Raw genomic sequence first — 26286 nt, forward strand, 5'->3', positions numbered from 1 at the left:
GCTTCTGGGCACTTGGTTTGATGACGTTCCCAGGGCATTTGCAGAAATGAATGTACAGTCAGGCAGTAGAACCTTTCCCCATCATATTTCCCTTTGCTGCAATTTCTGTCACTTTGTCTCTCTATGCTGCTTTTAATCCCTCATTTGGGCTGTGTAGTCCCATATCAATAATGATAAATAATAAATCATCAACCCATTTCTACAAGGCATTAGTCTCCCTCCTTCCTTGTGACGGGGGACCAGTTCAGCATTTGTGCTCCTGTCACAAGGGGCAAGGGTCACAGTGTTGTCCCAGAGGAACTGGCTATAGGCAGGCCCGTCTGCTGGTGCCTTGGTCCAGCTTGAGTGTCCCTGGGAGAATATATACCTATTCTTTTCATCAGCAGACCAAACACAGATACATATTAGAACACAGTCTCTTGTACTTCGAACTACTGCTATTGTTGGTTTCCTTTAAAATTCAGCCTATTCATTCATTTATTCTACTAATGTCACTGAGTCTAACTGTAGCCATAACCTGTGCTGTGCTTCAGAACATGAAAGTGAAAAGCCACAGTCCAAACCCTTTAAGGACCTACAAGTTTAGTGGGGCGACAGATGCTTTCTCAAGAAATAAATGAGAAAGAATTGTTTGAAAGGAGATAATTCTAGAAGGATCACCAGTTCTGCTCAGAGTAGCAGAGAAGGCATCTCAGAGAATACCACAGATGAGATGTGCTTGAAGGATGTGAAAGACTTGGCAGAAGAAGGGAGAAGAGTTGGGGGCTGTGTCTGGAACCACTAGTGGTTTAGAAATGCTTCCCTACAAAGCTTGCCAGCTGGGCGTGGCGAAAAATCATGGAGAGATATGCAGAGGCCAAATGCTTAATGATTTGTTTAGATTAGCCAGCTTGAGATTTTAACCCATAGGGGATAAAAATGTTTTGAGCAAAACAGCAACAGGACTTCTACAGATGATTATCTAGGCAGCAGGATAAGGACAGACTGGAGGATGGTAAGACTAGAAACAGGGAGAGTGAAACGGCAGGCATGGCAAAAACCAAGGTCAGAGGTGCTAAGGTCTTGTGCTATAGCCATGCAGAGGGAAATGGCACACGGAGAAAGATTTAAAAGGCAGAATGAACATGGGCTGGTGATTATTTGACTATGAAAGGCAATAGAGTGAGAAGAATAGAGATAACGCCAAGTTTGTTAGCTTGAACACTGGAGAATGACTTCACTATAAAGACTGAAGTCACTAATTTATAAAATAAACCTATGAACTGATATATAGAAAATATAACACAAATGTAGCATACAAAACGGAAATGCTCTTACCAGTTTGGTACCAAACATTTTCTGAAGCCAAGTATGCCATGCGAGGCCATAATTCTTCACCATAGTAAAGAGATATTTTGGGGGAGGGATGTTCATGCAAAGTGTGTGTTAAATAAGTAGATTAATTCTTCAATGGCATGTAAATTGACCCCTTTTGTTTTTCCTTATTTGTAAACTTAATTTTTAAATCAAATTAATTTTTTTCCATTTTTTATTTCACAGCAAGAACATAGTTTAACAACAAATGCTATTGTATCTTTCAATACGGGGATTTTCACTCTGCTCTATTTTTTAATTTCCAAGAGCTCTTTCTCATTCTCAGAAAACTGCTATCATCTGTTTCTTTTCCATGGATGCAATATTAACACATATTTCCATCAGGATACAAATGGTAGTTTATAGAATTCTGTGATCTGAATTATCTTGTTTCCTTGGAGTTTATTTTTATCTGTTATGTTCTTTCTCTCTCTTAGATTTTGTGGCTTCTTGCAGTTCTCTAGCCATCCTTACCCTCCACTCATATTTGCAATGAGACATTATGATTAAGCGTGCATGCCTAAGTTGGCTTGCGAACGAGGGAAGGGACCTCAGTAAGGGCCTGAGGCAGCTACAGGTGGCTCAGGATGGGGGAGCTAAATGCTCTTTACATAGTCTTTCACCTGATCTTTTTTTATTTTTATTTTTTATTTTTTTTAACATCTTTATTGGAGTATAATTGCTTTACAATGGTGTGTTAGTTTCTGCTTTATAACAAAGTGAATCAGGTATACATATACATATGTTCCCATATCTCTTCCCTCTTGCATCTCCCTCCCTCCCACCCTCTCTATCCCACCCCTCTAGGTGGTCACAAAGCACAGAGCTGATCTCCCGGTGCTATGCGGTTGCTTCCCACTAGCTATCTATTTTACATTTGGTAGTGTATATATGTCCATGCCACTCTCTCACTTTGTCACATCTTACCCTTCCCCCTCCCCATATCCTCAAGTCCATTCTCTAGCAGGTCTGTGTCTTTATTCCCGTCTTGCCACTAGGTTCCTTCATGACCTTTTTTTTTTTTTTTTCCCTTAGATTCCATATATATGTGTTAGCACATTGCAGCTCTGTTTACAATAGCCAGGACATGGAAGCTACCTCAATGTCCATCATCAGATGAATGGATAAAGAAGATGTGGCACATATAGACAATGGAATATTACTCAGCCATAAAAAGAAACGAAATGGAGTTATTTGTAGTGAGGTGCATGGAGTTAGAGTCTGTCATACAGAGTGAAGTTAAGTCAGAAAGAGAAAAACAAATACAGTATGCTATCAGTACCTGATCTTTTGAGTGCCACTGCATGCTACAGCCTTCCTACGTATCTGGTGCCCTATACTATGAGCTAGCTGCAAAACTGCTAGCTTCTCATTGGCTCCTCACTAAGAAGGCACTCAGATTTCAGCTTTCCCCACTTCACTAAATGAACTTCCACTCATTTGTCTTCCAAAATTTGTTGACATATTGTCTGTTGTAATCTTTTCCCTCTTCTTAGTATCCATGCAGGTTTATACCTTCCATGAACCCTTTGGTGGGACTTTGTGGGGGTAGCAGAGATAAACCTGTGGGCTCAATCTGCCATGTATAGCCAGAAATCTTGAGCTGATTCTAGATGATTACCAAGAAGACCAGTCCTGATGCCCTCGATTTAAAAATCATTCTCATGTGGGCATGCTTTGATTCAATTTCTGACTCTGTACTATTAACTGGGAACAGGTGAGCTTTTCTGGCATTTCTTTATAGGGAACCAGTTTAAGCATGTGGTGGAATACTGGAAAGATAATTGGGCTGGGGCAAGAACTTGATTTAGCCCCTCTGCTTCAGTTTTGCCTTTCGGGATAGAGGTTACTGTTCGTTTCTACTGCGCAGGAATGTTAGGAAGACAGAACAAGATATTATGGGTGAAGTACGCTTTGAGATCTTAGGAAGAATGATCAATCAATGCATTTAAGGTATTTCTTTCTGCCAGAAGAGAGCAAGCCTCAAATCCTTGAAAGATGACATTAAGATTTCTTATTCCTGCTGCTTTAATGATGGATGGACATGAATTATTAAATGTTCTTTACACAACATGTTTCTGCATCGTAATTTCAGAGTCGTTAAGAAAGAGAGAAATTCACTTTTTAGTATTCAACTTGTTAAACAGTTCAACTAAATCCTTCATAAAGTATCTGGAGCCTAAATATTTTAGTGACGTGTAAAACAGAGCTAAGTTCTAAAATATTTAGATGAACTGGAGCTATTCTTAGATGATTGCTAATTTCCTTTAAAACGATGGGACAGATACATGAATGGATTCACATACAGTGTAGGCTACCCTGGAAATGGAGTCCAGCGAGAGGGGTTTACTTCCTGAATATCAGAGCAACAACCCTGAATGTGGCACTTGTGCCTCAATACCCTCATCTGTAAAATGGAGATAATGTCTATTCCAAATGATGTCTTTTTTTAAAAAATACTAATTTCCTGAGAAGAGAAAATGAGACAACAAATGTGGTATTTACTGTAAAAAAAAAAAAAAAGCATTATAAACATGCAAAAAAAGATCCTATGCGTAGACTTGGGACTAAATGTCAAACTGTGTATTCACATCTATATGAATACATAAACACAGACCCATAAGCACCTACACCACTATCTACTGAAGAAATACAATGTTTTTTTCTAAGTATTGCTTGCCAATTGTCTAGGTTCAATATTAAAACAGAATAAAAGAGAGTTGCCCTGCATAATATTTTGGTTTACATGACACATTTCTTCCTTGACGGCATCAACAATAACTATTATTGTTAAAATCAACATTAAAGACTGTATATATATGTGTGTGTGTGTGTGTGTGTGTGTATTTGGATTTCAGATGTATTTTATTTTGTGTCATTTGAAAAATACTGGTCAGGACTCGCTAGATTCATTCAACGACCCACAGTTTGAAAAACAACTGATCTAGGGCATGTTATTTTACCTTTGGAATCTATTTCCTTATCTATAAAATGCGGATGACAATCTCATGAGGTTATTAACATGGTCAAATAAGACACTCTATGTAGAGTACATATATGGTGCTGAGCACAAAGTTTGCACTCAATGAATGGTAACTGTTATTAATACTGTTTTTAAGAACAAAGAAAATGAATAGGTCTGAGTCTGGGCATAGCCAGCACCTAGGCAGCCCAGGTAAGTACTGCTTAAGAGCCTTCTGCGGGCAGGAGGCTGTGATGGTCTGAGTACAGGGTCCACTGCACATGGGAATCCTAGGAGGATTCCGGGCTAGGGTTGTGCTGTCCTTCCAGCCAGCTACACCCTCTTGTCTTCTCTCCCATTCATTTTGGATGAAGATGTACATAAAATCTGATCTGTAAGGTAAGAGACTGGGCAGATGCTGCAGTCTCATAGTGACCCTCTAGAGTCTCAGAGGACACGGCAGTGGCGAGAGAGCCGAGGACACAGCTCCTTGCTAGGGTGGCTTCGCGGTGCTGGAAGGAGAGGGGTATCAGGAAGGGCTTTAAGTGAGGATGCAGGTCTTTTTTAAAAATATTTATTTAATTAATTTATTTATTTGGTTGCGTTGGGTCTTTGCCGCTGTGTGTGGGCTTTCTCTAGTTGCAGCGAGCGGGGGCCACTCCTCGCCGTGGTAAGCGGGCTTCTCATTGCGATGCCCCTTCATTGCAGAGCACAGGCTCCAGGCACGTGGGCCCCAGCAGTTGCGGCATGCAGGCTCAGCAGTTGTGGCTCACAGGCTCCAGAGCACAGGATCAGCAGTTGTGGCGCACGGGTTCAGCCGCTCTACAGCATGTGGGATCTTCCCGGACCGGGGCTCGAACCCGTGTCCCCTGCATTGGCAGGCGGACTCCCAACCACTGCACCACCAGGGAAGCCCCCAGGATGCAAGGTCTTAATTGAGCCTTTCCTGGTGAGACTTGGAAGGACACCAAGAGAGGGAGTCTAATTATGGAACTGGAAAGGATCTTGGAAATCAACTGCTGGTACAAGTGTCTCATTCGATAACTGACAAAATGGAAGTACAGAGAGGGTGAGTGACTTGCCCAAGGTCACACAGCTAACTGGAGGCCAAATCACACCTAAGGCGCCACTTTTTTGTTTCTGGCTAGTGGTGTTTCCAGTATACCGTCTTACCTCATGTAGCTCCAGTGATGTTCTGATAGTTACACTTTTTTTTTTTTTTTATTCTGAACCACTGAATTTCATTTCTGAAATATTTTGACTTATGGAACCCTGACTCTCTGAATTTCCAGAGCCAATTCTTATGTCAGCCAAAGGACATTTTCAGCTGTTCCCTGCTATCTTAATCTCCGAATGATGGACCTTCCCCCGCCTCCTCACCCCATGTGCTTTAGAATGGATGCTGTTCCAACACTGAAAGAGGGCTGACCTGCCAGTTATGTTTCCTGCCATCAGCTGCCACCTCCCTGCTGAGATCCATGCTCAGTGTGTCAATATCTGGTAAAATGCAGGTCTGCTCAACAGCTCTTTCCCTAGCCCGCTTTTGGAATGCTTACCAAAAGCGAGACAGCATTGGGAAGAATCAATCAAACTGGAGATGGTGCTCTTAGTGCGTAACTCAGGACATCTGAGACAATCTCCCACGATGGATGGATTTTGTCTGCTTGGCTGGGCCACTTCATTTCAGGAGGACAAGTTTCTTCCGAGTGGATGGCGTGGTGTCATGCCCAGGCTGAGTGCTCCCAGAGGCAATATATCTGTGGTCTAAACTGATGAGCTCTCTCACAGGCAGTCCGTGCATCTGCAGATGCTCAACACTCCCTTGTCAAAGGCACCAGACACACAGGACAGGAAAACCCTGGGAGTCTGGCCCCGAGTGAGCTTTCTGAGATTGGTGAGTGTTTTTAATTGAGGAGGAATGTTATTGCAAAAAAAATCCAGTGGCTTGTGGATTGACTGGTTGCCATCTGGGACAGTTGATGATAACGGCAAGTGCTTATCACAAAGATCTTTGCTCTTCAGAACAGCTGTTCCTCTCCTGAAGCCATCGTCGAGCTGGTGAGCTGGAAGGCTCAGAAACAAGGCGGGGATGTGACTGTAGGGACCTGGTACGTTACGAGCTATGGAGACGATTGTGGGGCGCAGTATCACCATCTTCAAATGCTTCATTTTGTAGAGAAGTCATTCACCGTGGCTGAAATATTTCCTGAAGGACGCACGACAGTGGGATCTAAAATCTTAACTGGTTGGCCGATTCTGTTGTCTGCCACAATGGAAAAGGCTCACAAATCAAAGCAATCATCTTTCCAGGGCTAATGTGAATCTTATGGGCACCCAGGGAGATCATTCTTGTTGCTAGTTCCAGCCAGCATATATTTATCCAAAGGGGAGCTACTTTGCCAGTTCAGGCTTTGATGCAAGTCGAAAAAGCAGATGTGGTTACTCCCTCTTGTCCTTTCTCATACACGCTGGAATGCTTTCTGTACAGGTGTTTATTTCTGGATGCACCGGTATATTTTGCAGTCACATTAAAACCTGGAGATTGCTGCTTTGCAAATGTAAAGGAACATTTGGAACAGAAATGGGATGTTCATGCCAACCCTCCCTTTTTCTCTCAGTTGCTTTGACCCAGAGGTTCAAACTCAGGTTCCCTGGAAAAGCCCTGAATACACACACACACACACTCTCTCTCTCGTGTTCATATTCAGCTTGCGACTGGAGCAAGCCTAGAGGCATTTAAAACCTTTGAATATAGATACGCTGAATGATTCCTCAATGGCTCCCTAACGAATAAACACAGAACTTAAAAAAGAAAAGAACGGATGTCATTTCTGGCCTAATTTTAAGAGACTGTGTTTTTTTTAGGAATGAAGACTCGCCAGAGATGTTCCTATCGAGTTCCTCAAAGAAGAGAAAGCGGGTCACTCCAGAAACTGCTATACACAAGTCTCTGAATGAACTCACTGGAAGTTTTTCCCGTAATTAGTGTCTGGTCTGTGTCCCTGGAGAGCTCCTGGTGATCGCAGTGAATGACTTTTTGCTGAAAATGACTTTTCCTTTTTTTTTTTGCTGGGCTGCAGTTTCAGCTGTGCTTTAACAATGACTTTTGTCTCATGAGTGCATTTTGAAGAGTGAGAGCATATATATATATTTTTTTCCAAAAAGGTTGACTTGTCTCTAGGGTCTCTGAAAAGGGACCGTAGTTTAGTCGCCATATCAGCTAGGAATGTGTCCTCTGGTGAAGCCCATCAAGACATTCATGAACTAATTCTTTTGCATTCATGGGACTCTTCCTGCCTCAGTTTCTACTGAAGAGCTATGGGCAGCAAAGAAGTATGAGACGGCCTCTCCCATCTCCCCCCAACCCTGTGCCCGACACCCCACTGCTGGGTAGAGCGGATGTGAAGGGTACCTGTTCTATGATTCTGGACCCCATCACCCAGTTCATGACAATAACAAGGGGAGAGAGGGAGAGAAAGGTGGGGAAATTGGAAAGGAGCTTGTCTGTGGAGAGAGTATTGTAATACTGAATCCCATTCCTCTAGAAGAAGGGGTGGGGAAGGGCTATCTCCCAAACCCAAGCCCAGGGAGGGGTTCCGGCAAGGGAAACCCTTCCCCCTCCATCACCAAGGAGATTCTGAACTACGCCTCCTGTAGGTGGGACTCAGAGAGAGCAGACTCAGGCCTTAGAAAAGCTAAAGCAGGCTGTGGACTCAGGCCTCCTGCCTGCCTGGAGTCTGAAGGGAGGAGGCCGACGGCCTGCGTGGGGTCAGAGGCTGGAAAGCAGCTGCTGTACCGGAGACGGGCGTCAGGGCAGGTGATGTGCGAGGGTCCCAGAGGTGGCCACGTGGGGAGCGAGCAGGAACGGGCTCAACTTGGGCCCGATCCAAAAAGACCTCCTGGAGCCGTAAGAGCACCTCAGCGGAGAGCGTGAAGGCTGCAGGAGGCCTCGTGAGTAAGCCAGGGAGGCCCATCTGTCCTGAGTGATGGGGATTACAAGAGAGAAGGGCTCTGCAGAGAAAAAAAAATCCTTTTGTCTGTGTTTGGAACCTAAAGGGACTTTTGGAACTGTCCGTTACCTAAGAGTGAGCAGAAAATTCCTGCTGGAATTGTCATCCCCAGGCAGGGGGCTGCTACACCCACTCCAGACGGTTCAGGCAGAGCAGCAAAAAGCAAGATGCGTTTTACACACATCACGAATCATGTTGGCTCAACACATTAAATACACGATACTCCCCGAAAGGTTCAGAGTGGATAGGAAGTTTCCCAGAGGAAACCTACACCACGTTTCAATTCAACCGGCCGAGTTTGAGCCTATTAGCCTACATAACAGTTCATGGGTCCTGCTTCCTTCTGTGACGTCTGAAGATCTGGTCTCCTGGCCAAACACATTATGCCATGTGCTCCTCAGAACGTATTGGGGCAGATCTGGGAGGCCTTGACTCTGCCCATCTCCTCCCTTTCTAGCTTCTAGTTCCCTCCACCCTCCACCCCACGGGCTGACTGCTGGTTCCTTCCAGTTTGAGGTGGAAGGAGTGGCAAGGGGGTAACAATTCTAGACGCAGCACTAGAGGACTTGTGTGGTGACTCAATAAAGGACACGGATGGTGGGGTCAGTGACTTTCCTTGGAAAACAAAGGGAAGGTTTCAGGCCCTCTTGAGAAGGTGTGGAGTGGTGCGGGGTGTTTTGGGGAAGGTGTGATAGAGTCTTCTCCTTTTGTGTCTTTCTCAAGCTCCTGTCTGGAGTTTCCAAACACACCGGGCTGTTTGTTCAGCTGTGTTTTCCTTTGGTCCTAAGAAACTTCTTTCCCTGCTGAAGCCAATCCAACCAGCTGCAGCCTGGGCTTGGGGAGTCGGAAGGCAGAGTATGGTTTTGGTGCAATTGGGTGGGCAGATGAAGTTGGGTGAGTGACATCAGGGCATGCGTACAAATGACACCTTGCACCAACGTGGAGGAGAAACACTGATTTGGGGCTGCCGTGTGAGGTTATAAAAGCTGAAATGTCAGAAACATTAAAGATATGCATACAAGAACGTCTTTCTCCCAAATGTCAGACTGCCTACCAGTTTGCATTTCCTTTCCTTTGTAAATGTTTTTCTTTTTTTCTTTTCTTGGGAGCTGAAGATGATCCTTTAATGCCAGATTTTTCCATCTTTACTCTAAGGGCAATCTGTTCTATGCTGTTTCCCCTTGAGTGCTGAAATGACTTTTACGTGCATTTGATCGACTATACAGCAAGACCGTTTGCCAGGAAAGGAAGAACGGAGGTAGGGATGAGAATGCAAGCTGAAACTAAACACATTTTTGGCCTTTCAGAGATTTAGAAAAATGGAGGAAAAGAGGACAAAAATGAAATGAGAACTGTGTGCGTTTTCTCCCCTTTTTCATCTTCTGAGCATAGCTATGCATGGCGTCGTAGAGCCAGCTAGCTGCTCCTTCGAATTCCAGCTCCACCTGTCACTAGCTTATGACCTCAGGTCAGTTACTTTAATCTCTCAGTGCTGCTGTTTCTGCATCAGGAAAATAAGGTTAAAAATAACATTTACCTCATAGGGTTGTTGTGAGCTAATACATGTAAACAACATAAAAGGGTGCCTGGTACAGAGTTGGTGTTATGTATTTGTTACCTACTGTTACTTCTTCATTTTCTAGTAATTTCCTGGATCTGCAGAGATGTGAGGTAGGAAAGGATAAGGTAGAAAAACGTCAGGTCCAACCTCCAGTGGGTTATTTGTGATTTGTAGCAATATCGTATCCCAACTATACTTCTTTCACCATCTGCATTTTTTTCTATAGCATTAGAGAAATGGTTACAATAACATTGATAAGAACTTGAATCTTTTCACTCATTTATTCATGCAATCCTGTTTGTTCATTTATTAATTATTTATTTGAGTTAGGGCACTAGGCAATGTACAAACCTGTAGAGAGGAAAGAATTTTCCCCTTAAGGAATCTACAGCCATTTAGTTAGTGGTATAAACCATTAACATCTAATCAGAATGACTGTGCTTGGAATATTCTGTGAAACCCCAATAAATAAAACTAATCAGAAATAAAATATCATATAATATCACTTTTATGTGGAATCTAGAAAAAACGACACAAATGAACCTATTTACAAAACAGAAATAGACTCACAGACATAGAAAACAAACTTATGGTTACAGAAGGGGAAGGGGAGGAGGGATAAACTGGGAATTTGGGATTAACATATACACACTACTATATATAAAATAGACAAACAACGAGGACCTACAGTAAAGCACAGGGAACTATATTCAGTACCTTGTAAAAACCTATAATGGAAAAGAATCTGAAGAATGTATATATGTATATATATATGTATATGTTTATACATATATATAAAACTGAATCACTTTGCCGTACACCTGAGATGTTGTAAATCAACTATACTTCATTAAAAAAATGGTCTAGGAAAAGTATTTTGTGAGAAAAATTCAGTTTCTGTACTAAGAGACTGATATCTTTAGCCATATTGATATATAGTATCAGTCTTCAAAGTACAGATGTGGTCTCACGCCTCGTCCCTTCATCTTTACCAAGACCTTCCTTTGAAGTTACCTGGCATTTTTCTTTCTGTTGTGAACAGAAGCTCCCTGTTGAAGCTTAGATCAAACACTTTTATCTCAAGTCAACATCTACTGAATGCCTGCTATGAACCTAAACACTCTGAGTCTATTTTAGCCAAAACTGTCTGGGATTATGAATTATATGGATACAGACTTTAATTTCCTATTTCATTTTTGGTTGTGTTTTAACCCATAAACTATGCCTTTTCATTTGTCATCTGGGCTTTACTAAGATGGATGAAGTACATAGCCACTTTTCAAAATAAGAAATCTAACAGAAAATCAAACAATCATTTCATTGCAAGAAATAGGATCCATTTTTGATTTGGTTCTTTTTATGGGCTCAAAAAAGGCTCATGCCTTAAATGTTTCTGAACTGCTAGGAAAATTTTATGAGGCCTTCCAATATACTTCACTTAGACCACTTATGGTGATATGCCTGATGGTAACTGAAGATGTCCAATAAATGGAAAAATTATGGGGCAATCTTGTATTCTGAAAAGAGAACTTACTGTCAGAGCTCAGTCAGCCACTTATTCCTCTGGGTCACAATTCTCATATGGCAAAAATCAAAAGTTTATCATGGTAACGATTAAATGACCTTTAAGGTTTTTTTTAAGGTTCTTATATCCCTAAATTACTAGGATTCTAAATCTGTGTTCTCCAATATGGTAGCCACTGGCCACACGTGCTTCTGAGTACTTGAAATGGGGCTAGTCTAAACCGAGATGTGCTCTAAGCATATAAATACACACCAGGTTTTGAAGAGTTAGCATAAAAAAAGAATAAGATATTTTGGATATGTTGGGTTAAATAAAAATATTATTAAAATGAACTTGACCAGCTTATTATTTTTATTTTAGTGTGGCTATTGAGGATTTAAAATTGCTTTTGTGGCTTGCATTATATTAATACTAGACAGTACCACTCTAGACCTTCAAAACAAATGGATCAAAATCTCTCTTTAAGGACTTTTTAATGTTTAATGGCCAATGTTTCAATACTGACGTCCTTATGCCTCTAAAAGTCAAGTTAAAACTCATATCTACCAAAAACTAATAAACCCTACATGGGTGGATGTTTACCACCAAGTTCCTCTCGAAATTACTCTCTGTCGAGGTCCTGTGAAAGTTCTATGGTTACAATACTGAATGTTCACCCCCATGGTTACTGTCTCAACTATATCAAAAGATTATCAGCAAAGGAGGCAAGAATATACAATGGAGAAAAGACAGCCTCTTCAATAAGTGGTGCTGGGAAAAATGGACAGCTACATGTAAAAGAATGAAATTAGAACACTCCCTAATACCATACACAAAAATCAACTCAAAATGGATTAAAGACCTAAATGTAAGGCCAGACACTATAAAACTCTTAGAGGAAAACATAGGCAGAACACTCTATGACATGAATCACAGCAAGATCCTTTTTGACCCACCTCCTAGAGAAATGGAAATAAAAACAAAAATAAACAAATGGGACCTAAAGAAACTTAAAAGCTTTTGCACAGCAAAGGAAAACATAAGATGAAAAGACAACCCTCAGAATGGGAGAAAATATTTGCAAATGAAGCAACTGACAAAGGATTAATCTCCAAAATTTACAAGCAGCTCATGCAGCTCAATATCAAAAAACAAACAACCCAATCCAAAAATGGGCAGAAGACCTAAATAGACATTTCTCCAAAGAAGATAGACAGATTGCCAACAAACACATGAAAGGATGCTCAACATCACTAATCATCAGAGAAATGCAAATCAAAACTACAATGAGGTATCACCTCACACCAGTCAGAATGGCCATCATCAAAAAATCTACAAACAATAAATGCTGGAGAGGGTGTGGAGAAAAGGGAACCCTCTTGCACTGTTAGTGGGAATGTAAATTGATACAGCCACTATGGAGAACAGTATGGAGGTTCCTTAAAAAACTACAAATAGAACTACCATACGACCCAGCAATCCCACTACTGGGCATATACCCTGAGAAAACCATAACTCAAAAAGAGTCATGTACCACAATGTTCATTGCAGCTCTATTTACAATAGCCAAGACATGGAAGCAACCTAAATATTCATCAACAGATGAATGGATAAAAAGATGTGGCACATATATATGATGGAATATTACTCAGCCATAAAAAGAAACAAAATTGAGTTATTTGTAGTGAGGTGGATGGACCTAGAGTCCGTCATACAGAATGAAGTAAGGCAGAAAGAGAAAAACAAATACCGTATGCTAACACATATATATGGAATCTAAAAAAAAAAAAAAAAAGGTTCTGAAGAACCCAGGGGCAGGACAGGAATAAAGACACAGACGTAGAGAATGGACTTGAGGTCACAGGGAGGGGGAAGGGTAAGCTGGGACGAAGTGAGAGAGTGGCATGGACATATATACACTACCAAATGTAAAACAGATAGCTAGTGGGAAGCAGCCGCATAGCACAGGGAGATCAGCTCGGTGCTTTGTGACCACCTAGAGGGGTGGGATAGGGAGGGTGGGAGGGAGACGCAAGAGGGAGGAGATATGGGGATATATGTATACATATAGCTGATTCATTTCGTTATAAAGCAGAAACTATCACACCACTGTAAAGCAATTATACACCAATAAAAATGTAAAAAAAAAAAAAAAGATTATCAGCAAATACACCAAAATGTTAAGAGTGATTATTTCTGGGTAGTGGGGTACTGAGTGATTTTTGCATTCTTTTTTTATTCTCTTCTTCATTTTTCAGTCTTTCAACGACGAGGACTGTTATGTTTCTTCATCAGAAAAATGCGTCTTTAAATTTCAGCGTGAATGATTTTTTGAACTGCATAAACATCACGAATAAGTAAAAAAGAGGCCAAGTTAAAAGGAAATATCCCAACGTGCTTTCATCTGCTCTGCTCCATTTCCAAATTTTCTATAGTGAATAGGTTACTTCCATCAAGGGAAAAAACACACCTCCTTTAAAACCTGCAATATTCATTCACCCTTTTAACCTTAAACCTAAGTTAATTTGCATGCTGATTTTCTTAGAACTCCTTTTATCTCTGCTGTATTAGACGGTAGAGTAAATACTTTAGGTTTGAGCTTCAACCGTATGCTAACATAGCTATTTTAATATTTTTATAACTACCCTCAACCAGAACAGCATTTACTTTGAGTCTGTGCAGGAGATGTGGAAGAAACCCTAAAGATATTTTAATATGTCACTATGCATAGGGGTTTAGGTGGTACTGCAAGAATGCCCATCTAAAGGGGTTCCACTTGCCTCTGAGTCCTGCAGCAACGGCGGGGCAGAACCCTCCTGCATGCTGTCCAGACCAGCTCAGACAGCCACCTGCACACTCGGGAGGGCTCAAGCCCGTGTACACGCACACACACGCACACACACGCACATGAGTGAGTGGGTTGTGCCCTACCCCAGTCCCACTGAACATCGCCGGCATTGGCTCTTCTCACCTGCCTTCCACCTTCAGAGGCCAGCACCACCACCTGGCCTGGTGTTTGGGTACCGTGGGGCGTGTGCAGTGCTGTGGCATCGGCGTGTGTAGGTGGGTGACACACACAGCTAGCACTGTTGTCTGCCCTGCTGGCTCTGGAGTAAGCTGGGCTTCTCAAGGCCCGTCAGGTATGATTGTTTAGCCTAGCAACGTTCTATTCATTTAATTTTTCTTTCTTCTTGAGGAAAAGTGCCTTTTTCCAATTCCCACGAGGCAACAGCCTTTTGGAATATGGCACTGGTATGTGGCGCAGCAGAACTTACTGTTGGTGGTGAAGATGATTTCTCCCTCCTGCGGGGTGGGATCTGTGTCCTGGACCACCTGCAAGGCTCCCACAGTCCGGACAGCAGGGTCCAAAGTGACTGAGCTTTCATTTACGGTTGTGTCGCTTGCGCCGGTGATCTGGTTGGTTGACGGACCTCCCAGAGATCCCTCGAAGTCAGTGGGCAAGTCGTCCATGCAATCGGCATTGGGCTGACAGGAGCAGAAAAGGACCTATCTTAGTGTATATCATCAAGTTAGAGATGAGATGTCTACAGCCTAAATATTTTGTCCTGATGGAAAACCAAGTTCTTTACTGTTTTCTTCCTGAACCACTTTATTGAAAGACATTCCACATATAGTTCCTGTAATTAACATGAAAACATCTTCCAAAATTTTCTTTCCAAAGGTTCCGTTTAGATCTACAGACAAGGTTTTAATTCCAGGAGTAGCACTAGCCATACATTAATATAATTACATAGGGAGAATAATATGATACCTATTTATAACGATAGCTCTTCCTTATCTCTAGTGTTTACTTCTCGTATAGGAAGTAGCTGACACCCTGATAATTAGCCCCACAGACCCATGTGTTGTTTGCAAACAGACTGATGGCATGAGAGGGGAGACAGAATCTGACTCGTGAATTGTGCATCAGAGATACACACATATACATAAACAAACGCACACACAAACACAAGAGCACAGGGTGAGGTGTTGTTAAACACAAGCCAAAAAACCAGCTGCAGAGCAAAGCCCTATTTACATAACATGCAATTGATGGTACATTTGTCAAATCCTCTAAGTTAAAATCTTAGAATCATAAAACTAGGGTGAGACCATCTACTTTAATTACCCACTCACTACAGGACTCTCCCTCCCAATAGTCCTCACAGCTCCATTTGAAAAATGTAGAGACGGGAGTCTCTGTGCCTCGCAAGGCAGCCTCTGTCGGCCAGCTTCTCTTATCGGGCAGCGGGGCAGTTTTACTCTATGGTCTCAGTTCTGCTGGCTGAAGTGGTGTTGAATGTATTGATATCTCTTCCACAAACAGCTTTTAAAAAATGATTTTCAGTTGTTCTGCCTCTGACCAAGCTCATAAAAATTATTTTTTAAAGGTGGTGGAGGAGAGATATGGTCTTGAGAACGGCTGTTAATCACACTTTTTGCTCCACTCTGGTTAGTGACATTGCCTTGAGCGACGACAATGACACGGTTTTGCACCCCGTCCAAGGATGCAGATCAGGGTGGGCAGGCTTGGGTGAGGAGAATTCTAGGTTGACACTGTCTGAAATAACACCACAATGACTAGATTGTGTGCAAAGTGCATTGAAAGAGAAAATCTACCACTCATGGGCTCATTGGGAGCACAAAGCAAGAAATTCAAACTGCTGGACTCTTGTCCTGGATTTCCATTCTCAAACCAAGTCTCCCAAGCCCCACACCTGTGGTTCCAACAGTCAGCTGGAAATCTCCATTATCCCACAAAAACTTCAAATTCAGCTCATTCCCTTTCCTTCATATTCTCTTTGTGTTCTGCCTTCTCCATCTCTATTGGCAGTGGGCCAACTCCTTGAAATTCGAGTTGTCGAAAGTCAACTCATTGAATGACTGATCCGCCAAATTTACTGATTGAGATTATTGGACATGAGCGGGTATGTTCTGAACGCTTCTTACCCCATTACCAGTTCCCAATCTCCCTCTAGTTTCTTCCCCGGTATACTCCATTCTCCACTTTTTCACCAGAGCACTCTTTTTTTTTTTTTAAAAAAAGCACAGGTATGATTCTTTTTCTTTTTTTCCTCCTAAAGAATGAATGACAAGCTCCTTAGTATAGCAAAACAGGCACTGTACAGTCTGGCCCCAGCCTTCTCTTCTGGCCCTACTACCTTCAGCCTTTGGAAACACACAGAATAAACTATATATTCCCTATTTCAGCGCCTTAGCATATGCTGCTCTTCCACTCGGGATGACAGTTGCCCAAATCATCGTCCCCTTCCCCTCTCCCATCCCAAGGTCTCAAACTAACCCTGGTGAACTCCTAATCATCCCTCAACTCCCAGGCCAAATGTCTCTTTGCTAAGCAGTGCTCCCTCCCAGGTAGTCATCTTTGACACTGTAACTCTTTTCACACTTCTCCCACTGTTACAGTCATTTGCTACTGTGTTAGTCTCACTCTACTAGCCCACAAGCTTTTTTTAAAATTCCAGTTTTACTGAGATATAATTGGCATGGCATATTGTATTAGTTTAAGTTGTACAACATGATGATTTGATACGTGTGTATGTTGCAAAACGATCACCACAATAAGTTTAGTTAATATCCATCACCTCACCTGGTTACAAAATTTTTATTCTTGTGATGAGAACTTTTAAGATCTACTCTCTTAGCAACTTTCAAATATACAATACAGTATTGTGTATTGTATTAGAGTCACCATGCGGTGTATTACATCCCCGGGACTTACTTATTTCGTAACCGAAAGTTTGTACCTTCTGACCCCCTCACCCATTTCACCCTCCCCACTTCCTGCCCCTGGCAACCACAAATCTGTTCTGTTTCTATGCCACGTAGATTCCACACACAAGTGAGACGCAAGCTTTTTAAAGTGAAGCAATTACACTATATTGACCTTGAGTTCCAAGCCCTCACATAGTACCTGACAATTATTAAGTGCTCAGTAAATGTTGATTTGGAAATTTTATCTAAGTCTCAGTTTACTGCTCTGAAAACTTGGGAATGTTAGTATCTGCCCAGATCCGAGATCAGTGAAGGGAAGATTTGAGAAAATACTTAAAGAAATTCAATTTCTGGGCAAAGGTAAAGTATGCCTTTGAAGGGTAGCAGAGTATGCCACTGCCAAAATATGCTATGTTGGCATAGAAATTGTTTTTAGCTGAAACAATTGAGAACTGGGTAAAGAAATGCTCTCTGCCTTCCCCCTATTTGCCTAAAAGCAAGACATAAATTTGTAAGGGGGTCCCCCTCTCTGTACCAGAAAGGGAAGAACATTCTTATCACCAGTGACTGGGAGTTGACGCCAAAATGGAACATACAACAAACCTAACTGACATGCCCTTATCTGCCATTGGTTTCCCCCATATATTTACCTCCCCACAATTTGCTGTCCTAGAAACTCAAAGTCCTTTCCCTTTGTCTTGTCACTTCTCTAAAAATTTATTGCTCTTTTTTGAAGATGCTACAGAAGCCGAAGTTCTAACCACCCCTCTGAGTCACTCATCGCCAAGTGCTCCTATGTGCACACACGATGCATGTGTTCATAAACTTCTGTTTGATTTTCTCTTCTCAATCTGTCTTGTACAAGTCTAATTTACAGGGCCCAGCTGGAGAACCGAGGAGGGTAGAAGAAAAAATAACTTCTTTCCCTCCACTATGCTATGTAAAGATGCAGATCCAAATTGTGTGCGGGTATCAGGGAGGAAAAGAGTTCCAAGTGAGGAGCCCTGTGCTGGCTGTTCTTCCAGCCATAAGCATCTGAATGTGACCACAGATGCAAGAACAACTGACATATTTTTCACAATGTTGACTCTGCTTGTTGATCAAGTTCCTGTTTTCTCTGTTTTTTCTTTTTATAGCGTTATTTTATTAGTTTTGAGGCAGGGTGTTCGCTTTTACTTTGTGGGCTAGCAGGAATAGTGTTACGTCTCTAACAGAGGTGAGTAGAGGAAAAGAGAAAGAGCGAATTAGTTCAGTGAGACTGTTAATGAGAGCACGAACGAATAATGTGGCTTAGATACAATATTTAACAGACCCACCTTACAGAATCTCACAGTTTATATCCACTCGAAATCGTTCATCAAATAGAATAATATTTTGAATAGAAACCCAATTTATATACCTCTAAGAGAAATGACAGTCATAATGTTTAGTAAGAGATGTCAAATACCATCTGTAAGTGAACAGCCTATATAGGCTTTCAAATTCAGGTTAGCAGGGAGAACTCCTCAAATAAACCAGATGCGAAATAGTTAGGGACTAGTGAATATACCAGCTGCACGGGATTTTCTATTCGTTTACAATCATCTTATTTATACCAGGATAATAGTGATAGGAGATGGTGTGTGCTGGGATAAAAAAGGCCCGTGTTATACGGTACCTTACAGGAGCACTTACGGATGTGATCTGTCATCCTGCAAAGACACCCCCTAGACCTGACTGGAGAGAAATAGGATGAAGCACTTGAATGTAGATAAGGGGATTGAAAACACTCTGACAATAAAGGACCTGGCCCTGTCAGGTTCAGTCTTTTATTTCTCTTGGCAAAATATAATGGGAGAAGATACCACTGTAATAGGAATTTCACCATCCGTGAGCCGTGCTCTCATTCTTTAGTTCATTTTAGAGAAATCCACTTACAAAATGAAAATGTCCCCAGCTCTTAGCTTTCCACTTATATTTACTTGCCTTACAGCACGGGCAGGCACAAGGCTACTCAGTTAACAACAACAAAACAAAGACTAAAGTCAGACACCGGTAAGAACCAGTTAGAGCCAGAAATGTGGAACATGCAAACAGCGAGTTTAATTTCCTAAGTCCCAGTATCTGAGAGAGATGTTGGGTTTTTACTCATGTTTCATGTTCACTGTCAGTGATTTTCACCTTGAAGGTATTATGCCTTCACAACTCTGGTCTGAAAATTTAATGCATTGCCTTTCAAAACCTAGCTCAAAGCTATAGTCACACAAATCGATTTGTGTTTGGTGTATCGACTGTTAAAAAAAAAAAAAAAAAATCAGCATACACCTGGCAGGGAGGCAGGGTAGAAAATTCAGCCAATCCATGACCTCGTGATGCTTCAGGTGTGCCCTCTCAAACAGAGTCACTCTGATCTTCCTGGGATAATTAGCCCTTTGGCATTAAAGGAAGCCTTTGATATCTGATCTGATCCTTTCTTCTTCAGTGACATCTTGGGACTTTTAAAATTCTATTTATTCTCTGCCATTAGTAGTGAGGAATGACAAGAGGAGGAGATAGCAAAGCGGAGGGGGAAGGGGGAGGCCGGTCTCTGTATGCTGTTTGTCTAGCTTCTTTCAGACGGCGCCTACGTTGTTCCCACATCTCTGCGCAGCCCTCAGGTCTGGTGGCCTGGCTTGCTTCCTGCCCTCACCACGGCAGATGGTGTCTCACCAGCCCGTGGCCTTCACTCGATATGGTCCCTGAAAAGTCTTTCCCTGGAGCATCAAGCCAGCCAGCCGGGGGGATTCTCTTTGCACAGGGGGAATGACTAAGTTTGATAAAACATATAACTGAGGGTGCCAGCTTGAGGGTAGCGCTAGAATTCAGTGGTTGTGGCTCTGGTTTCCTCCTCACTCAAGCTCGCCACGGAGATCTGAGTTCAGCAGAGGCCCCTGAGCCAGATTCCCAGTGGATGGCCTCCCCTCCCATCGTTGGGAAGAGCTTGTTTCCTCTGGAAGCTAGGCGATGGTGGGGAAACATCAGAAAGTGTGGCGTGTGGGTCTGCTTGATGACAGCACAGGTAAATGACACAAGAGTGCCATCAGTGTACAACTGGCCCCAGAGGCCTCTGTGGGTGTCCCACCTGCTCTCACCCGCTGCAGCCCAGAAGAGGGGCCTGTGAGCTGCTCAGGCAGCATCTCAACTCACAGACAAATACAATGGACATGCCGAGAGGGTCACGATGTCCTCAGATTGAGAAAAAGTGAGAGGAGAAATATATCCAGGCATGGGAGTGCTCTGAGGGCCTCATCAGGTGACGCCACTGCTATGGGATTGAGGGGACACAGAAAATCCAGGGATGCTGTTTTCGCCCTGCTTTGTGGGAAAGGCAGAAAGACAGACACAACGATGCTGGAGGCTGTGCTGTGCTTACCGGGATCCCTAGGGCTTTAAGAATGTTCATCTTGCACATGGGACAGGTGCGATGGTCTAGGAGCCAGGGGTCAACACAGGACTTGTGGAAAAGATGCCTGCAATGAGAACCATACATCTTAGCGCGGCGGTACCTGCGGAGAGCACCTAGTCCACTCCAGCCCAGAGACCTGTCCAAGGTCACGCACTGCTCGCTGGCAGAGCCAAGACTCGGACCTCCATCTCCGAACACCTGGGCCAGTAATGCTTCCTGTTACACCCTGCGGTGATACAGTCAACATCTGTCTGGCTCCCAGGAGGGTCCGCTATGATTTGCAGCTGAGCCTTCCAAGTTTCAGAAAATGCAGAGAGTGTAGAAACAGAGAAATTTCTCTCTTTCTCGACAGGAAGAATCTTGAATGGAAAGAAGGCAAGTGGGGAAATTTGCGCAGATCTTGCAGGATAACCTGAGAGTTGCTACTTTTAAATCAATCCAAAATTTCTTTTCCTACAGTCAGAAGAAAACTGCAAAATAAAGCCTCATTTCTGTAGATATTTGGGGTCTCACACAAAAGGGCAGAAGAGCTCCTGCAAGCATTTCACAGCACAAGTGATGTTTTAAGTTGATATGGCTGGTGGCTCTCACATCAGAAGCCAGAGTGAGAGGTACCGTAAGCTTTCCTGTTTGTACAGCTGATGCGCTCAACTCCATCACCAGCCTCATGCGCCAGCCCTCTGGAGCCTTCCTCTGAGTGACAGGATAAGGGGGGCATTTAGTAGGTGCGGGGGTGGGGAGTCCTGACTAAACTTCCTCTCAACGTGGCCCACAAGAGCCCACTCAGAGACGTTAGGGGCTGCTCGAATCAGAAGCTTGTCTTCTCACGCACACGACTCCAGACCCCAGGCAGAAGCAGTCAGAATTTCCTGCCTGGGGCAAGAAGAGAGAGAACCATCTGTCAAGTATGAGGGCATCCTTAGGACACGCCATCCATGCTGCACTATTCCTGGAACGCTTGCACTCTCTTCCCTCACTCTCATCTTTTATGGTGCTAACAGTTGTAACAGCTGTCTTTGCATTAGAAGGCTTGAGGTTCCAATGCGTACCAAGGATCCCTCAAATCAGAGAAGAGTTCAAGAAGTGCCACTTCTGAAACTGACGTGGAGAAGAACCCGTGTCCCAAGGATAGCATTAGCTGTGTACAGGACATGATCGGATTGGGGATTAGGAAAAGGAGAGGAGCAACCTGAATGTGTCGTGTGTTTCCAGGTCATTATTTAGAATGCCCTACAGATTTACTGCTCACAAGTAAATATATCCCATTCATTCATTCCTTTATCCGTGCATCCACGTGACAAGTAATATCTGCCAAAAACTGTGCTCCTCACTGGGAATCAGCACGATAGTGATTTGGCTCCTCCTCTTTGGGAGGATAATCGGAGAGGCAGACACTAATAAAACAGAGATAAACTACTTCACGACCATAGCGCTAAGTACACATTAGCAGAACACGGAGTTGGTGGGGGGCTTGTACCTGGGAGATGTATCCTAGTTTGGGTACACAGAGAAAGTTTCCCTGACGAGGTGCCTTAGTTCAGACCCCGGAGGCCTACACAGACATTGTCCACAGGAAGGGGAGGAGAGGAAGAAGAGTCTTCTAGGCAGAATGACTGGCTTGTACAAAAGCCCTGACCTGGGCACAGGAAGAAGGCCAGTGCCAGGGCAGCAGCAGGAGGGAGGGGCTGATGCGGGGTGAAGTGTCCCCCTGCACCCCTACCCCAAAGCAATAATCGACCTCTCTGTGTTCAGGCTCTACGTTCAGAAAACAAGTGCCTAATCTAAATTTGCTCACCCACTGGTGTTCCTTCTGGGGAAAAGAAAGTCAGACATTCTGGTCCCTTTGACCATTCCTGGGAGGCAGGCTCTGTTGTGTTTCCTGCACATGTGCTGGAAGTCAGAAAGACAGCAGGGTCAATCATTAGCTGTTTTAGCCTAAATAAATCACAACATTCCCACGTCTCCTCTGCCTCATGTGTAAGATGAAGGTACATCTATTCCTGCAGAGGAGGCTTCCCTGAGTCTCCCACACACAGAAGCTGGTACTTACTCTTACACCCTGAGTGACTTCTCTGTCTGCACTGGTCATTCTTACATCTCCTCTCTGATGGTTAGTTTCATGTGGCAACTTGGCTAGATTATAGTACCAGTTATTCAATCGAACACTGATTTAGGGTAGTCTGCAGATGTGACTCATATCTACAGTCTGTTGACTTTAAATAAAGGAGATTATTCTAAATAATCTGGGTGGGCCTGATCCAATCAGTTGAAGAGCCTTAACAGCAAAACCGGTTTCCCTGAGGAAGAAAAAACTCCGCCTCAAGATGGCAGCACCAGCCCCTGCTCAGCGTTTCCAGCCTGTAGACCTGCCCTACAGATTTCAGGCTTGCCAGCCCCTACCATCACATAAGCTAATTCCTTAAGAATATATAGTGGGATACAGTGGCTGTCTGGAGAACTCTGACTGCTACATCCTCCAACGAGAATATAAGCTCTACGAGAGCAAAATCTTCATTTATCTAATTCACTGTTAGATCCCCAGCAACTAGACTAGATCTTGGCACACAGAGGATGCTCCAGAAATATTTGCTACATGAATGGATATTTCTCAAAAGGCCTGGAACTCCTCACTGCCTACACATGGCCATCAAGTCCCACGGACTCATTCTTCCTAAATCTCTTCTACCTTCATTGCCTATTTTCTTTTTGCCATGCCACTCCCTCATTCATGATCTCATTAACTCTTTTTCTGTGTTGTTGTACTAACATCTAAACCGCCCTCCACGCCACCAATCTTTCCCTGTTCTTTTCATCCCACTCATCCTTGCCAGATTTATCTTCGCCCAGAAAAGTGCTAGTTACGTCACCCCCTTGTTCCATTCTGTTCTGCACTAGGAGCTGGGCACCAAGATGAATAAGACAAGGTCCTTTCCTTCAAGGCGGTATCACAGTGCTTCAGTGGTTCCCTGGGAACTCCAACAGAAAAGGTCATTGAAGAGTCACCCTTATGGATCCATCATTTTCTGGCTCTTTGATCTTAGGCAAGGATTAGCTCTCCAAGACTTCATTCCTCATCTGTGAAATTTTGTTTTATATGGAAATTTTGTCTTATATGGTATGGAGTTTGCCAGTGATTGAGTCTGTGTGTGTGTGTGTGTGTGTATTTGTGTATGAGAGAGAGGGAATAAATAATGTCCATGAAGCTTAAACTATAAGTCCTGATCATCCTTAATTGTAAGCTATCATTCATCTTATTAATACCACTATTACATCTTGTTTTTAGATATTAGGTTATCACTCTGATTTCTACTCTAAACTTTCTAGTGCTGAAAGCAAGTAACTGTAAATTTAAAAAAAAATCAAAGGGGGAACTAAGGACAACAAAAACAGTGCTAAAATGATACACAGGGTGATCGTGTTGGCTATTAACTAACATTCATTTATTCCTAATACCATATTTCTTGTGTTGACCAAATAGGAAGACTACTTCCTTACAATTGGGATTGCAAACAATTTTTTCCCTCCCATATGGAAAGAAAAATAAAAGTCACTAGACTAAATAAATAAAGGAACAGGGAAAGAATCTGGAGTTTAGTGAAATGCACCAACAGTTCAACAAACATCTCTAGGGCCAAGTCTATCTCACTCATTCTATTTGTACAATTCGCAGCAGGGCACTGTCCCTTCCCACGTTGTAACAAAGGCTGCATGAGAAAGCACATACAGAGGAACAACGGGATGAGATAGTCTATCTCCTAACGATCCTGACAAGCTGGAAATACAACCGAGGGTTGACCAAAACTCTTCTCCTATCTTATTCACCAAAGGGAAGCATACCTTTTACAAAGAGTTCTTCAAACCCCTGACAAAAGATGACGCCAACCACTGCATCATAATGCTGAGATGATTATGAATAATATAATAAGTTCCCATTTGGGGGGCAGGAATGACAAACCCCTGCTAAGCTTGTTTCCACATCTTTGGATTCTTATTTATTTATTTATTTATTTTTAAATTAAAAAAAAACTTTTATTGAAGTATAGTTGATTTACAACGTTGTGTTAGTTTCAGGTGTACAGCAAAGTGAATCAGTTATACATATACATATATCCATTTTCTTTTCAGACTCTTTTTCCCATATAGGTCATTACAGAGTATTGAGTAGAGTTCCCTGTGCTATACAGTAAGTCCTTATTAGTTATCTATTTTATATATAGTGGTGTGTATATGTCAGTCCCACTCTCCCAATTTATCCCTTTCCTCCTTCCCCCCCGGTAAACATAAGTTTGTTTTCTACATCTGTGACTCTACTTCTGTTTTGTAAATAAGTTCATTGGTACCTATTTTTTAGATTCCACATATAAGCAATATCATTCTTGTTTTCTATTGTCCTTTCACCTATATGTGCAATTCCCCCCTCAATTAAATGACAGGTTTTCCCCACCAGGAGGCAGAAGGGGACTGTTCTGGCTTTTCTATCTCATTTACTTTTGCAGGCTTTCTTAGACCCTGCTACCCTGCCATGGAGGTTAGGATCCTGGGGCTTTCCTTTTGACACCAATGCAAGCTGTTTCATTCCCCTTGATGAAATAGTGCTCAAAGAACGTGAGTCACTCAGGGACCAAAGAATCCCATTCTCCTAGGCAACATGTTTAGATAAGATCTATCCAGTGCTTCTATGGGGAGTCAAAATGTTTCTTCAGAGCTTCTGAATCTTATTTGCAAAGTTGTCAATGATTTAAGAGTCAGTGTTTAATGAATAAACAGAATTTAATTAATAAACAATATCTACTGGTTATCAAATGCCTGCTTTGTATCAAGCACGTTACATACATTATTCATTCACGACAGCCCTATGAGGTAGAAATTATTGTTCCCATTTTATGGAGGAGGAAGCTGAAGCTGGTTAAAGTAAATTAAATTATCCAAAGAGCTAGTAAATTGCAGAGCTGGGACTCAAACCCAGTCCTACTCTCGGTGTTTGTACCTAAATCTACACTCCACGTCCTTCCTTCCCACACTGAACTGTCATGAACAAGACAGGGGGAGTTGTGGTAACTTTGTTTGTTTGTTTGTTTATTTATTTATTTATTTATTTATGGCTGTGTTGGGTCTTCATTGTGGCTCACGGGCTCTAGAGCGCAGGCTCAGTAGTTGTGGCGTATGGGCTTAGTTGCTCCGCGGCATGTGGGATCTTCCCGGACCAGGGCTCGAACCTGTGTCCCCTGCATTGGCAGGCGGATTCTCAACCACTGCACCACCAGGGAAGCACCCCAATGTATTTTTGTGCTCCAGCTTCAAGGGGGCAGTACCTTAGTTACAGAGGTTGGGAATTGAGCAAAACCAGAGGAAAAGTCACCTGCCTTAAGTGTATTCATTTGGCTACAGAAGGAAAAGCTGTCAAATATTGGCCTCATCAGGCCTACACTTAGCTATCAGTCTGCTTGCTTTATTTGGAAAGACGGTAACACTGGCCTCGAAATGCTTTGTCCTCCCCCGCTCTCCACTGCCCAATAAATCTGGTAAATGTTAGTTGGCAGCTCCATTACTTTTGTACAAGTTTTCAAATCTGTATCATGAAGTATCACAGAAAGAAATATCCACTTTTTTTCAAGGCTCTTCCCAACCTGGTCTGGTTTCTCTTTCCTGCCTTAGCTTTCTAAAATACAAATATGATATCACTCCCCACATGTGAAATGCTTCAGCTGCTTCCCACTGCCTACAACACAAAGTCTCAGC

General features: G+C 42.7%; 1 protein-coding gene across 1 annotated transcript in view; it reads right to left on the reverse strand.

Annotated features, from left to right (window-relative positions):
• RNF150 (ring finger protein 150) overlaps nt 1-26286 on the reverse strand; it is a 251064-nt gene that overhangs the window by 33478 nt on the left and 191300 nt on the right. The window contains exons 5-6 of the mRNA XM_059922523.1: nt 20515-20611; nt 14666-14876 (exon numbers count right to left, since the gene is read on the reverse strand). Of these exons, the coding sequence (XP_059778506.1) occupies nt 14666-14876; nt 20515-20611 (308 nt within the window). The remainder of the gene's footprint in view (nt 1-14665; nt 14877-20514; nt 20612-26286) is intronic.

Source organism: Balaenoptera ricei, chromosome 5 (genome assembly GCF_028023285.1).
Source record: "Balaenoptera ricei isolate mBalRic1 chromosome 5, mBalRic1.hap2, whole genome shotgun sequence".
In the NCBI taxonomy this organism is placed as follows: domain Eukaryota; kingdom Metazoa; phylum Chordata; class Mammalia; order Artiodactyla; family Balaenopteridae; genus Balaenoptera; species Balaenoptera ricei.